The sequence below is a fragment of the Cyphomyrmex costatus genome, unplaced genomic scaffold, assembly GCF_001594065.2.
Source record: "Cyphomyrmex costatus isolate MS0001 unplaced genomic scaffold, Ccosl1.0 scaffold141, whole genome shotgun sequence".
Taxonomy (NCBI): domain Eukaryota; kingdom Metazoa; phylum Arthropoda; class Insecta; order Hymenoptera; family Formicidae; genus Cyphomyrmex; species Cyphomyrmex costatus.
The window spans coordinates 1,425,809-1,439,440 of NW_017275402.1; the positions used below are offsets into that span (position 1 = coordinate 1,425,809).

Here is a 13,632-nt window from a genome sequence, read left to right on the forward strand (position 1 = left end):
TTGTCATGACATTTTGAACATTATATGTACACGCGTAGAAATAAATGTGCACTGAGAGATAAAACGGTTGCAATTACCATAATTTAACTATAATTTGTAGTTATTTTATGTACCAACTGTATATTTTTTGTAGAGCTATGAATAAATAAATATTATTATTAACATTATATATAGTAGTAGTAACTATAAAAATAAAGCTCCTAATTAAAATTATTATACCATGCAATTATATCACAGCTAAATACTTTTTTTAATGTATGCAATAATAAAACGCGAATTACAAAATTTATAAAATATAAATTTATAAAAGACGTTTATAGATTCTATTCTTAACTGTTACTTGTGAGTTCTCGAAAGTAAAAATTTGTCGATATGTAATATTAACAGCAACTACGATTTAGATTGAGTTCTATTAATATGGCGCACGAAATGGCTCGGAACCATCGATCGTTGTTATTGTTCTGACGTTGATGGTTCCTATTTCCTATACCTGTGCAGAAATCAGTGCTAATTTTAGGCGGTGAAATGTAAGACCTGTATTTAGCTCGGGGCATTTTTTTTTTCTTCACGCTCAACAGTATTACCACTTCCTTTCTTCCTTTGATATAAAGAAATAAACAAAATTAGAAAGACTCATTGTTGGTCAGTCTAAGCTAAATATTTATTCGTTAGAGCACAATTTAGTAACATCGTTAGGACAACGTAAAAGTAATCATCCAAAAAGATTCTCTTTAAAGGTTCCAGCATCTTCTTCGTAACATAGTCTTCGTAACATCTGCATATTATATCACGAATTCTTATTCAAGTATTTTGCAGCATAATCAACCGGAGTAATTAAACTCCTCTGTTCAAGATCATTAATCTTGTGTTATCGTGAATCAAATAATAATTGACGATGGTAACGTAACAGTCGGTGACGAAAGTAAGCCTTGACGTATTTTCGAAAATTAAAGAAGAAAACCATTGATCAATTGCGCCCAATCAGAATACGAACCTGGATCAAGGACGACGATGACACGACAGGATCTAGAGAATACGCGGATCGAGACAAATGATCAGTCTCGCGAACCGGTTTAAGCGGTAAAAGTGACGGAGCGTCTCGGATCGAAACTATATCGATAATCGATCGAGATACAGTAGGGAATAATAATTTAAAGCCGCCGCCTATAATCGTAAAATAAATCCGTTACGCGTTGCAACTTGGCCGGTAACAAGATTGATCGGGCCTCCGATGCGCTATTGTTGAATGTAATGAAATTTAATTTAATCCACACTATTATAAATACCTTGTAAATGAAACGGAGAATTGATGCCGCAAATCTTAATGAGAATATGACGAGATTAGTTATGATAATTAATTAATCAGTTCTCCATTTTTCTTCCATCGCAAATTTTGCGTTTAATTACATAATTGGATTAAATTTAACGTTTTCATATCTTTTAAGCGGTTCACTCAAATTTTTGTGTTAATTTAACACCAGATATGAATATGTTAGAAAATAACACAAACATGAAAAAGGTATCACTGATACGACTTCTAAGCAGCTTATGAAAACATTTTTTTTAGTAAAATTAACATTTGTATGTTATATGATCACTTATAAATTATGTTATTTTAACACTCAGAAATATTGAATATTAATTTAATACAAAATACTTAAACAATATAATTCTATTATGTTAAATTAATATTCAAATCTGGTAAGCAATTTTAACAAATAATTTTAACAAGGACTTAATGGACCGTTTCCAACATAAACAGAAAATATCTTTTATTGTATATTTTAAAAAATATAAAAAAAACGAATGTACATTCGCATAATTATTTTCTTTTTTTTTTTAATTTGTCTATGACTAACGCAATATCGGTGAGATAAACAATAATGATTTTCTTAAAAATTCATCATATATTTTAATTGCATACTTGAAGGAAATTAAAATTAGATATACCTATACAATTTAAAGACAGTACAAGCGGTTTCTAGTTTTGTACGAACATACCATTTTAAAGCATAATTCAAATTTTTAAGAAAATTACCATTTTATTGCGTCTTTATTTTTGAAACAAATAATATTATCTTTACGCACTTTGAAATCACATGAAATAGTACTTATTATAAATTTCTTGCAGCGAGTTTTTAATTTAATCCCGGAGATATATCTTAAAAATTTCGCATATAGTTTCGTGATGCAAATATGTAATATGTAACGCATTGTTGAAAAAGACGAGCTGTCAGAGCATTGACGGCGATAACTGAAAAAGCCGGGAACTGTCAGATGACGGGGTTGCTGGGACACGCGGAGGAAAGCAACGGCGAGGGACACGGCGCGCAAACCAGCCAGGGGCATCACGCATGCGTGTTCCTTACGCCTAAGCGCTATCGCTATCCATGCATGCTTCGAAACGCGCGAGCTCTCCATTCGTGCTGTGTCGGCTTTGGCCATCGAACGTGCCGCATCCTTCCGGGTCATTTTCCCGGCTCTACTGGACAAAATTTTGAATTCCTCTATCGCAAACTGTTTGAAGTCTTGTACCTAGGCAGAATCAAAATTGGAATAATTTATCAGTGATAATTACACGCAAGTCATTTCGCCTCGATCAGTCGGAAAGTTGATCAAGTTCGAGATGAAACTGAAAGGGTAAAATAAGGGGAACTTGTCGGTGACGTCAAAAAGTGACATCCGGTCGACTATCTCGGGATGCAGTCGCGACGCGCGCCAGCAAACTTCCGGGGATATTTGGTGAACTGCCGATGTATCGCCGGTTGAAAAGGTGCGCGGTGGATTGATCAGATGTGGCGTTAAGCCACAGGGTTGTTGCACTTAATGCGGAGATAGTCGGGAACCTCGACATAGTTGTCTTTTTTTCGGAGGGACTGACAGCCAGTCGACAACATGCTGTCGACGGTCCAGTGTCACGGCGATGTACATCGGAATTATCACGCTTACACGGTGAGTCTTCAAATCCAACGATCGAGATCATCTTGCTTGCTTCTCGTTTTGAAATGCCGATCTTAAATATATTCATAATCTGATAATCTTTTGCCAATATTTAACGTTGCAATAATAAAACGTGAGAAAATCGTTGATTCAAAAACAGTACAATTTTGTTGTGAAAAATTCATTTGTGTAAATATTGAAAAATGGATAATGTATAATGTAGTCTAAAATTATAATAAAAATAAATGAGAGAAGTGTTTGGTACTTAGGACTATAATTGCATGGTAAAATAATTATGATTAGAAACTCAATTTTTATGATTATTGCTGTAATGTTAGTATAATAAATTCAAACATGAAAAAATTATAGTTAATTTATGGTAATTGCAACCATTTTCTTTTTTTTTATGTACTCTCAGGATACAACTCGATAGAAATTATTTTTCTATTTGAAAGTAATTTGATGCAATTTTAAACCAAGATTTTTAAAATAATAAATTATAATACATATTTTAGGACATTGTGTGTGTGTGAACTAGATTATTTATAAAAATTTTCCGCAATATGCATTTTATATAAAGATACATATAATAAGATAAATATTATAATTGTGAGTCAATATTATAATTAAGACAGTAAAATAGGTATATTTCTTACATTTAGTTTCATACATTAATTTGAAGAAATAAAAATAGTAGCTGTAAAAGCATTATAAAAATGGATAAGCAAATGAAGAATGTGGTTGCCGGTATAATTTGTATTCGGGTAGAATATTCGAGGAAGTAACGACGATGATGTAAGGTAATGGCGGCGGTGTGTTACGTTATTCCGAGAAGTTCTTACATCGTATAACACATTTGAAATAAGAATCGTTTCGATGAAAATTCATGACACATTGCTGACTGTAGAAAAGGTCGCGAAATATTAAGAATGTTATAAATCGCAGCACCAAATCTTTTCATGAACGTCGCTACGGTCGATAATAACTTCTTGCCTTTTTTTGTAAAATAATTTATTTTCATCCTCGTAAAAATTCCCGTAAAAATTCAGAATTTTACGGGTAAAAATTATATGTAAATTTTTGTTTAATAATTCTTGGCAGTTGTCTATATATTTCAATGCAGTATTTGAATTATTACTTGTATATATGGAAATCGCAACAATATACGTTATGCAATACAGCCTCACTCTTTCTGTATCGGATTTTTATGACAGGCCTTTATCAAAATTGAAGTCGATTTTCACTTGACGAAAATTAGATGGGAAGTTTGATAATGAAATATAAAATGTCTAATATTAAACATAAAAAATATATATTTTACGAATGTAATCTAAAGTAATACATATATCGAAAAAAAAATCGTTTTTAATTCAATTCGGATTATATTTAATTAATTTTGAGCAAATTTTACTTTAAGCATGTTTATTTAATTAAATTTGATTTGGAAACAGATTATCGAAATGACTAGCGATAATCTTTTAATTATCAAAAGGCAATCTTTCATTCAATTTTCATGTATATATAATATAATATGGTGTATCTGTATAGTTGAATTAAGGCATCTTGTATAAGAATTTAATTTTGGAAAGCGGAGAACATGAAATTTCTTTCTCTCTTATCGCTGTTGTATATATAAATTATAAAATAATTCTGATGATATCGCAAAGGTGTGGTTATAATGCGATATTCAACAATAATCTTTGGCATGCTGGATCAATTCTCCTCAATTTCTTTCAAAATCCCATTTATATTGATCGGCCACGGATAAGTATCGAATACATATCGCGACCTTACGGCGCCTTGCGTCATTCATCTATTCTCGTTCGACTTTATCGCCGGCGCAAAGAACGCGTTCACCCTGGCGTCACGCGGAATTTTAAGACGGTAATTCCGTATACTCGCGGAAAGTATGTGGAATCGACCATCGCACGGATATCGGATAACAGACTCGATATCCGAATTTAAGCACGCTAGTCTCTTTTTATTAGAATTCTAAAAAACAGTTGCTTCATTTTTTGTTATTGCGTAATTAAAAATATCGAATGTCATCAATTTTATTATTTAGTGAAAACATGTTTTTTTCAAACTGCAATCCATTACGTAAACAAAATATCCATATCTATTTATTTATCTATCTATCTATATATATATATATATATATATAAAATATGAAATAAATACATATATTACAAATACAGATTACGGATTTATTACAAATGGAGATTGATCAATCAAAATTTGAAAGAGTTGTCTATTTTTTATGATCGATTAGTGCAAAAAAAACGAGAAGAAAATAAACATAAACTTGATAGCGCTCGCGACTTAAATATCTTTTTTTTTAAGATATCTGGCAAATTACAAGCTAAAATATTGCGATCCATCAGGCAGTAATCGCCAATAGCACAAACATTCTCGACATTGATTTATGAAACTCTTATCACTGTATTCCTACTACAATTTTTATTGACAACAATGCTTCGATTCCTTTTTTGTTTTCTTCTTCCATTACCATGTTTTTTATTTATCATATTATCACGCAGAAATATACTACAAGGAATAAATTCCAGATTAGATTAAATAACTTGGCAACTACCTGTATATTGCTGAATCATCCTCTATTAGAACAGAGAGATCATGAAAAATGATATAATATATAAAAAAAATCCTAATAATAAAAAGAAAAGAAAAAGAAAAAAGAAAACTATTATCGAAGTAATAAAAAAATGGTAAGATAATAAATATAAAACTAATAAAAAATCAACTTAATTTTATCTTGAATTTTACTCTTATTTTTTATTTTTTATATTTATTATTTCGCTTTGTATTGGCTCTTTATATTATTTGTAACGCGTTGATACAAACGCTTCCCAATCGTGGCTTAACGAATCACCGTTGATCTATAACAGCTTGACGGAAACGGTCAGGCTCGCAAGGTGCGTTAAATGATTTAAGTTTCCGCCCAACACGTGAAACAACATAGAAAAGTATTGGGGAAAGTTCACAGGATCCAGGGCGGATTCGCGTCAGGCGGGGTATGCAAAGTCGTTAAAATGTGTTTCTTGAAATTCTTCGGGATGCTCTTTGACCTATTTGATCCGTCATGGGAAACGTGTAGTTTGTAACGTAATACGTAGTTACTAACAATTCTGTTTTGGACCCGTTATGGAAAGCATACTACGTGCGAACTGTAATGTAATATGCAGCAATTTCAGCTGTTAACAATTCTACTTTAGTTCTTAATTAACAATTAATTTGCTCCTACACGCTTCTACACAATTCCAATTTTATTTCGATGTATTTTATGATACATGAATATTTCGTCCGGGAAACATTTAATACGCTCTTCAAATTTGTTGCTGCTTTTAATTTTTTGAATATGAATCACGCATTTCTCGAACATCCAGAATGTAAAATATTATATTACACGCGCGTAAAATGTTTATACGAAAACTCATATTCTTTTTCATGAGCAATTGTCAACGATATTGCATCGATCGGTATGCAATTGCAAAAGAGCGAGAGATGCCGGCAACCGACGAAGACAGGGACACGTCGAGTGTGCTGAACTGGTTTCTCGGCGATGCACTTTGATTCGTCTGTTATGCACAATAATTGGCTGTGACATTAGGCCCTTTACACGCCTCGTCGAACAAATGGAGGCAAATCGCGGCCGACGTTCTTGCACGAAGTCCTCTCGTGTTGGGACATCAATTAGTGACTCGACAACAAGTTTCTCGCTCACAAATAAACGACTTATCGAAGGATGCAGAAACTTTGCATATTCTGTATGGTTCTCAACGAAACAATTAGATATTGATGATATTGTGATTATTGTATTCGACCGTATATCACGATAAAAAAATTTAAAAAAATATGGATATATTTTTTTTTAATTTTGAACCACCAAACTAGATCAAAGATAGACTTCCACCATACAATATTATTATCGTGCATAAGTTATTTTAATTTACATTATTATTCACAAATTTCAACATTTTTTCTTTATAGAAATTTTGTAATATAAAAAATAAAAAATAAATGCAGTTTGTATATGTTATGTTTTTCAATTTACTTTATATTTTTTCGCGAAAATAAAAAAGTTCGTGCAAGAACTTTTTTTTTCAAATATTTGACTTCTTCAAGTTTAATCTTCTGGGTTTTGATAACAGTAGCTAAACTCTTGGATTCGACTGAAACTGTTTTTTTTTAACCGTTGTATACATAATATTTATCTATTTGAGAAAGCACTTATAATTTTTATTCACAATTGTTTTTCAGCAATTTACAACTTTATTGAATATTTCCAAAAATAAGAAGATAGGCACATTATAATTTCATATTTTATGAATGAAAAATGAAATTATTAGCAATAAAAACGTAAAACGTGTTGAAACTTTTGAATAATATAGTGTATTTCAATTAAATAGTAGCAAAAAAATTGAATAATATTGACAGTTGTACAAAACTACAGTAACTTGATAATCCTAAAAATAATATAAAATTTAATGAAGATTGAAGATAATATTATTACAGCAGAATTTCGTATTACTCAGAATAATATTTGCGGTTATAAAAGCCCAACGTCGCGAAGTAGTTTGTAAGTCTTCATTATCGAACGTGAAAAACTCTGCTGGTAGTGCCAACGACCCCCATTCTGGGCGGTGAATTTCATCAGTGAATTCTCTGAAAGAGCGTGTGTCGTTAACACGGATGTTCTGGCCACACGCGAACGAAATACGCGAATGCATCTCTTAAACGGCACGTGATTCAATTCTGCTATCGTTGCACTCATCTACGGAGCGTTCCTTGTACGCTACAAGCGTTTTGATATTGCAAGCAATCCAGATCTCCCCAGGAAGATCTGAAAACTTGCTTAAAATTGATGCTTGTACTTATTATACGAAAACATTTGCGATTGATATTCAAAAAATTTTATTTCGAGTTTTCTTTATTTAAAAATTCTTGTTTAAAAAATGTATCACATATTTATTATTTTTTATACTTTTAACTTAAATTTTTTTAAGTTGGATTACATTTATATTGATAAATTTGCTAGAAACTTGTAATAGATTTTATACACGTTTTCTATGAAAATGCTCCACTCAAAACAATTCGATTCGTCTGCTTTTAATTTCAATCAGAACTCTTGGGAAACACTCGATAACGCGCGTGGTCGTACATTGAGAAAACGTAAGTAGTTGGAACCGTTCCGTGTTCGTCCTTTTTCCTGCGGCCACACGCGACGCGGGCGATTTACCGCTTCGAAAGTAGAGGGTTTTCGATAGCTGGCGTGAATCCAAAACCCGAATCGAGACTACGATCTAGAACGAGCGAACGGTAGTATGCAATCGAGGCTACGAAATTTCCGGTGATCGCATTTCTACTATACATTCTACGAAAGGGATGAACTCGTGAGAGATAAAAAGAGAGAGAAAACTGTAACTACGACCGACGGTCACATTAGGTTTCATTTATTCGCGCTCATGAAAAAAGAAGTAAATGGTCTTTTGTGAAATAACTGAAAGGAAATATAATTACACTTCTATTTAATTATTCCTGTCAACGTAATGTACTGAATTAAGTAAGGTATTGAGCACGAACTTAAAAAAGTTCGTATTAAGAACAATTTAACGTGCACTCATTATCACGAATTATCCATTATGTGGTAGAATCAGGTCGAGACAAATATATTCCCAGGGTGTATATCTATTTTCGAATTAAAGTAACTTTTATTTTTTCATGCGAATGGTTTATCTTTTTTTTTTGTTGATGGACGAGTAATTATCTCTATTACCGCTAATGATTTTATCATGCCTAACAAATTAAGACCGAATAGCTCGAGAAATTGAGACACGCAGACACAATCAGAAACATGAAAGATCTGAACCAGCGCGCTCGCATGACCGGGTCGAAGGTCAACGATAAAACGGAACTATAGATAAGCTACGGCTCCTTTCGACGGCGCTCTTTATGATCACTATCATCCTCTTCTTTATATCGTATTTCCAGCGAAGTTGTATCATTGAAAAACCATCCAAGTCGCGAGAAAATTACGGCACATTGCGTAAAGGAAGAGGGAAGAGAAACATGTAAGACGAATAAAGAGGAACGGATAATAAAATGATAGCCATCGGCGTTCTGTGTCGCGTGCGCGCGTATTTATATCGATGATCGTAAAGGGCGTCACTTCCTGTGAGATCACTCGCGAATCTTAAGGTGGAAAGAGACGGAAGGAGAGAGGAGAAGAACGCATATTTTCCAGAGAACACCGCGACACGGGTAAAAACCTGACATTACGTAATCGTTATCCATTAAGTCAGCACTATGTAACATGTACACGCGCGCGTGTTTGTGTGTGTGTGTGTGTGTGTGTGTGTGCGTGCGTACGTATGCACGTGTCCACGTCTCGTCACATCACATTTTGCCAGAAGGCTTTCGCATATTGGAGTCGACACTGACGCAGCAAAGGTTGTCTTCTGTCGGTAGGTGCCTTTGATATTGATGGACTGAAAACGGATCTTACGAAACGCTTCGTATATCTAATCTAAGAGATTTTATAAAATGTCGAAGAAATTGGTGGACTAAAGTCATTTTACGTGATAGCTCTGCACCACGAGTCACGACCTCGTCTTTCCGACTAATCTGACTTCGATGCACTTTGACTGAAGTATTATATAAGTATCATTTTTAGCGGATCAGACGGGGTGTTTTGTTTATATTAAAATTCAACGTTGTATGCCGTGTTCGAGATGACGTTTTTGAAGATAGCTTATCTGAGATGAAAATCCGACAGGATTTTAGCTGCTTTCTCTTGCAACTTTTTCTAAATTACCAAGAGAGTAGCTAAGTAACTGATCCTCTAATTCGTCTTTGTCTAATCAGAAAAAATAAGTTTATTTAGAACTATTAGGTAAAGAGTTAATGATAAACATGTAAAGAACGCGTTACGTTAAATCTTTCGGTTGTTGAGTTTTTCAGCGTTACGTTCTTTTAAGAGACAATGCTTACTATGCTGGTTATTGTACTTACGAGTAAGCGTCAAGGATTCATTTGCATAGAAACATGGGTGATAATGATTACCGATCGGTATTTACATTCCACACTTCCAATCGACGTCTTGCCACATATCCGCTAACGTAATGCGGCGTGACTATGAATACCATTGTCATTCCCGCTCTTTCCTCATTCCGGTATCACGACCCATTCGCTGTGCAAGAGCTACCCGGAATCCGTGCCCTCCACAGCTGCGCTCCAATTGATCCTCAATGCGATTCTTGATTGTGACGTTCGATTGCGAGGCATAAGTCAATTAGGTATGGATTAGCCAATCAGATACGCCAATCGATCCTTTCGCGCAACTCGTTTTTCAACGAGTATTACGTTGATCTTTATATTCTAAGCTAAACGTAGTACACGGTTAAGTCATATTTATTATCGACATTGTTAAGAACATTTATCTTTTTCCGTTGAGACTGAACTTCTGCCGTTTCTCTAACACGATGTTCCATGTAGCATTGATGCAAAAATCCCGCGACATCTCACGTGCCGTGTAGTATTATTAGTTTTTTATGCCACTTTATTTTAGCCTTTGATCAGTCTGCTGTTATCAATATTAATTGATCTGACTAAGATTAGTAATTCGATTCGATATCTCGAATTGGCGCAAAGGTCCTGTGTTATCATGCGCGCCGTTCAGTATTATTAGCTTCTTATGCTATTTTATTTTAGTCTTCGAGCAGTCTACTATTATCAATATTAATTGATCCGATTGAAATTCATAATGTAACAAATTTAATGCATGTATAATCGTAGCAAATATTTTTAGATCGATGTTTCATGAAGCATACAAGAGAGGAAAGCTTTTTTATAAAATATCGGAAAAACATTAATTAATTCTGAAATTGTAAAGTATTTAAAAAGTCAGTAATACGTAACTTCTTGTTGAAAAGCGATTGAATATCAATATTTTTAAATTAAATTTAAATCATATAAATAGAATATGTATGAAACAGTATTAATATCGCAGAAATCCATACGCGCTTCTTTTTATTAAGCTTGATATGCGGATCTTACAATAAATTACATACATGCCAATAAATTTGACGATAAATTCGTTTGGATTATCATGAAAAATGATGGAAGTTTCCGTAATCCTATTTAATGATTGGACCATCTCGCGTGGTTGAACCGTCGATTTTTCCGTTTGACAGTAAAACGCATCATTTCCGATCAAATGCATTGCGCGCATTAATTAGCGATTTAGCTGGTGGAAACATATTTTAAGCGATTGATATCCATTTTTATTAATGTAGATTAATTTTTAAACTTTATCAGTTTAATTTACTTGTTATCTTTTTCTAATTTTTTTAGAACTAGGAAAAGATAAAAAGTGAGTTAAACCGAGATACAAATTAATCCCTATTGATAAAAATAGACATAAATCAATTAAAGTTCAATTGTTCTGCGCTTATTACTTTTGCAGTAACGACTTATATATATAGTATTATATTATTTATATGATAAATATGTTAGTGTTTGCGATGTTAAATTGTTTTAATCTGTAAACTGTGAAATTTTAGAAGCATTTGCCAGCCGCAATTTTGTGTGCGGCATACTGATTTAGCGAAATCTAAAAATATAATTTATATATCACATTTCCATAATTCGCTACTCATGAATGTAAATTTAAATGAAAAGGATCCTATTCGACTTTTTTATAGTCGGAGCCACGCTATTCGCATTTTTACGCGATGGATTTAGTAATCACAGCTTTCGCAGTCCAGACGGAATCTGGACTCGCAGACAGAAACGATATATGTATTCTATCTGTGATCTCCCACCAAGGACATTCTTGTGTTTATTCAGTTACCTAGCCTGGCCTCCGTGTTTCACCTACGAAGGCCTATAAGTCCTCTGTGTACGATTTATTTTGTCATAAAGTGTTGCCGGTATTTCTTTTACGTGAAAATTAACACGTTCAGACGGACGAATTGCTACAAAAGCCTTTCCTAAATGTTCTTCTCAGAAGGCCGTGATGAAGTGCAGATATGATAATATTGAAATAGCATTGACTCGCTGTTTTTTATGCACAAATTACGAAACAAAATTTGATGTTTAACATCTTAATTTATTATAATACAAAATCGTCTGAATATTGAGTTTATCTTTTTTTTCATATAATAAAATTATTAGAGAAATAGTTCGTTATATATAAATAATTCTCACGTATATCTTAAAATGTAACGTGTAATCTTATTCTGTTAAGGTAACGTCAAACTCCCGTTAAGAGAAATACATTTTTACGTTATTACAATTTTATCGTAAAAGCTTGACCTAATTACATCGAAAGGGTGCGGTATGTCAAGTACGCGAAGTCATTTCGCACGTGTATGATGAAATAGCTCTTGCAGAGGTATTTCATCATCCGAAATGAAAATCTTGTTAGAAACACATTAAAAATTGCATCCAGCGTCGCGACGCGACGTGAATCTCATTCTCTACGATCTCCCTGCCGAGCTACAGCTACAAATTAGCAAGTTCAAGCGCGCGTCCTCGCGTTACGCGCAAAATGTAGATGTATGCGCAAAGTAAATGGCGTTGAAGAAAATAGCGTGTATATCACCAGGTGGCCTAATTGTATTCCATGGGAGTGGCAGACTCGATCCACTCGGCTGTGCTTTTCCTTATCGGCGATGCGACCGCGCGGCAATCTAAAGCAACGTATCGATAACATATAGGATAACATACAGCGAGTAAAACTTTGCAAATAGATCGAAATACATTTAATTTCTCGTCCCATTAAACGAGAAACAAAGTTTCTTAAGAAAAGCCATTAAGGAAAAATCGATTTCTAATTGGACGATAAAAATTTTCAAAGTTTGCAAACAGTATTTGATACTCTCTCTGTAATGAAATTTTACGCTGAGGCATTATTTTAAGTAAAATAAAGATATTGTTGATATTAAAAAGTTTGTATATTAAAAAATGTTGGTGTTGATTTAATATAATTCTCACTGTTATATATATAATATATTAGCATCATATGGTGTAGATTTATAATTTCTATTATTTATATCAAAACACCATTATGGTGTGAATAAAAATTTAAAATCTACAGTGTTAAATTTACATTATATTGATATTAACATCGATATAGTGAGAATTATTACATATAGATACTGTTATTAAATTCACGCCGACATTTTTTTAGAGCGATAAAAAATTACGTAACGAGAAATTAATATACGAGAATTAATAAACGAGATATTAATAAAATACACGAGATATATGTGTATACATCTTTAAGCATGCGGACTATGTTACACAGCAATAGATTATGTACGTCGACATTGCGGCGAAGGGTAATTTAGACGTTAAGATAAATTTCATAAGCCCGCATCATCAAAGTCCCATTCGCCGGGAGACCGATCTGTGGCCGCTCTACCAGCTGAGTGAATATTTCGAGGGACTATCCACCGACGTAAATTCCGCGCGGGGCAACGTGGCCTAATTATATTTCAAGGGAGTGGCGGTTCAGCCACTCGGAGGTGTCATCCCTATATATCGGTGGCTTGTGCCGGAAGTTCACACGCTCGAGGAGAGCATCCGCGCGGCGCAGGATCGGGCCTGCGTGTAACATCGCAACGCCGACTACGGTCACCATGGTTACGTGTCAAGTTCTCTCACCCCTTG

At 33.7% G+C, this 13,632-nt stretch overlaps 1 protein-coding gene across 9 annotated transcripts in view; it reads left to right on the plus strand.

Annotated features, from left to right (window-relative positions):
- by (focal adhesion protein tensin) overlaps nucleotides 1-13,632 on the plus strand; it is a 203,418-nt gene that overhangs the window by 138,724 nt on the left and 51,062 nt on the right. The window contains exon 1 of one of the 9 annotated variants that reach the window (XM_018551577.1): nucleotides 2,883-2,952. The exons of the other annotated variants lie outside the window; for them this stretch is intronic. Within the exon in view, the coding sequence (XP_018407079.1) occupies nucleotides 2,896-2,952 (57 nt within the window). The 5' untranslated portion in view covers nucleotides 2,883-2,895. Of the gene's footprint in view, nucleotides 1-2,882; nucleotides 2,953-13,632 lie in introns of those variants that run through there. 9 annotated transcript variants of the gene reach the window in all.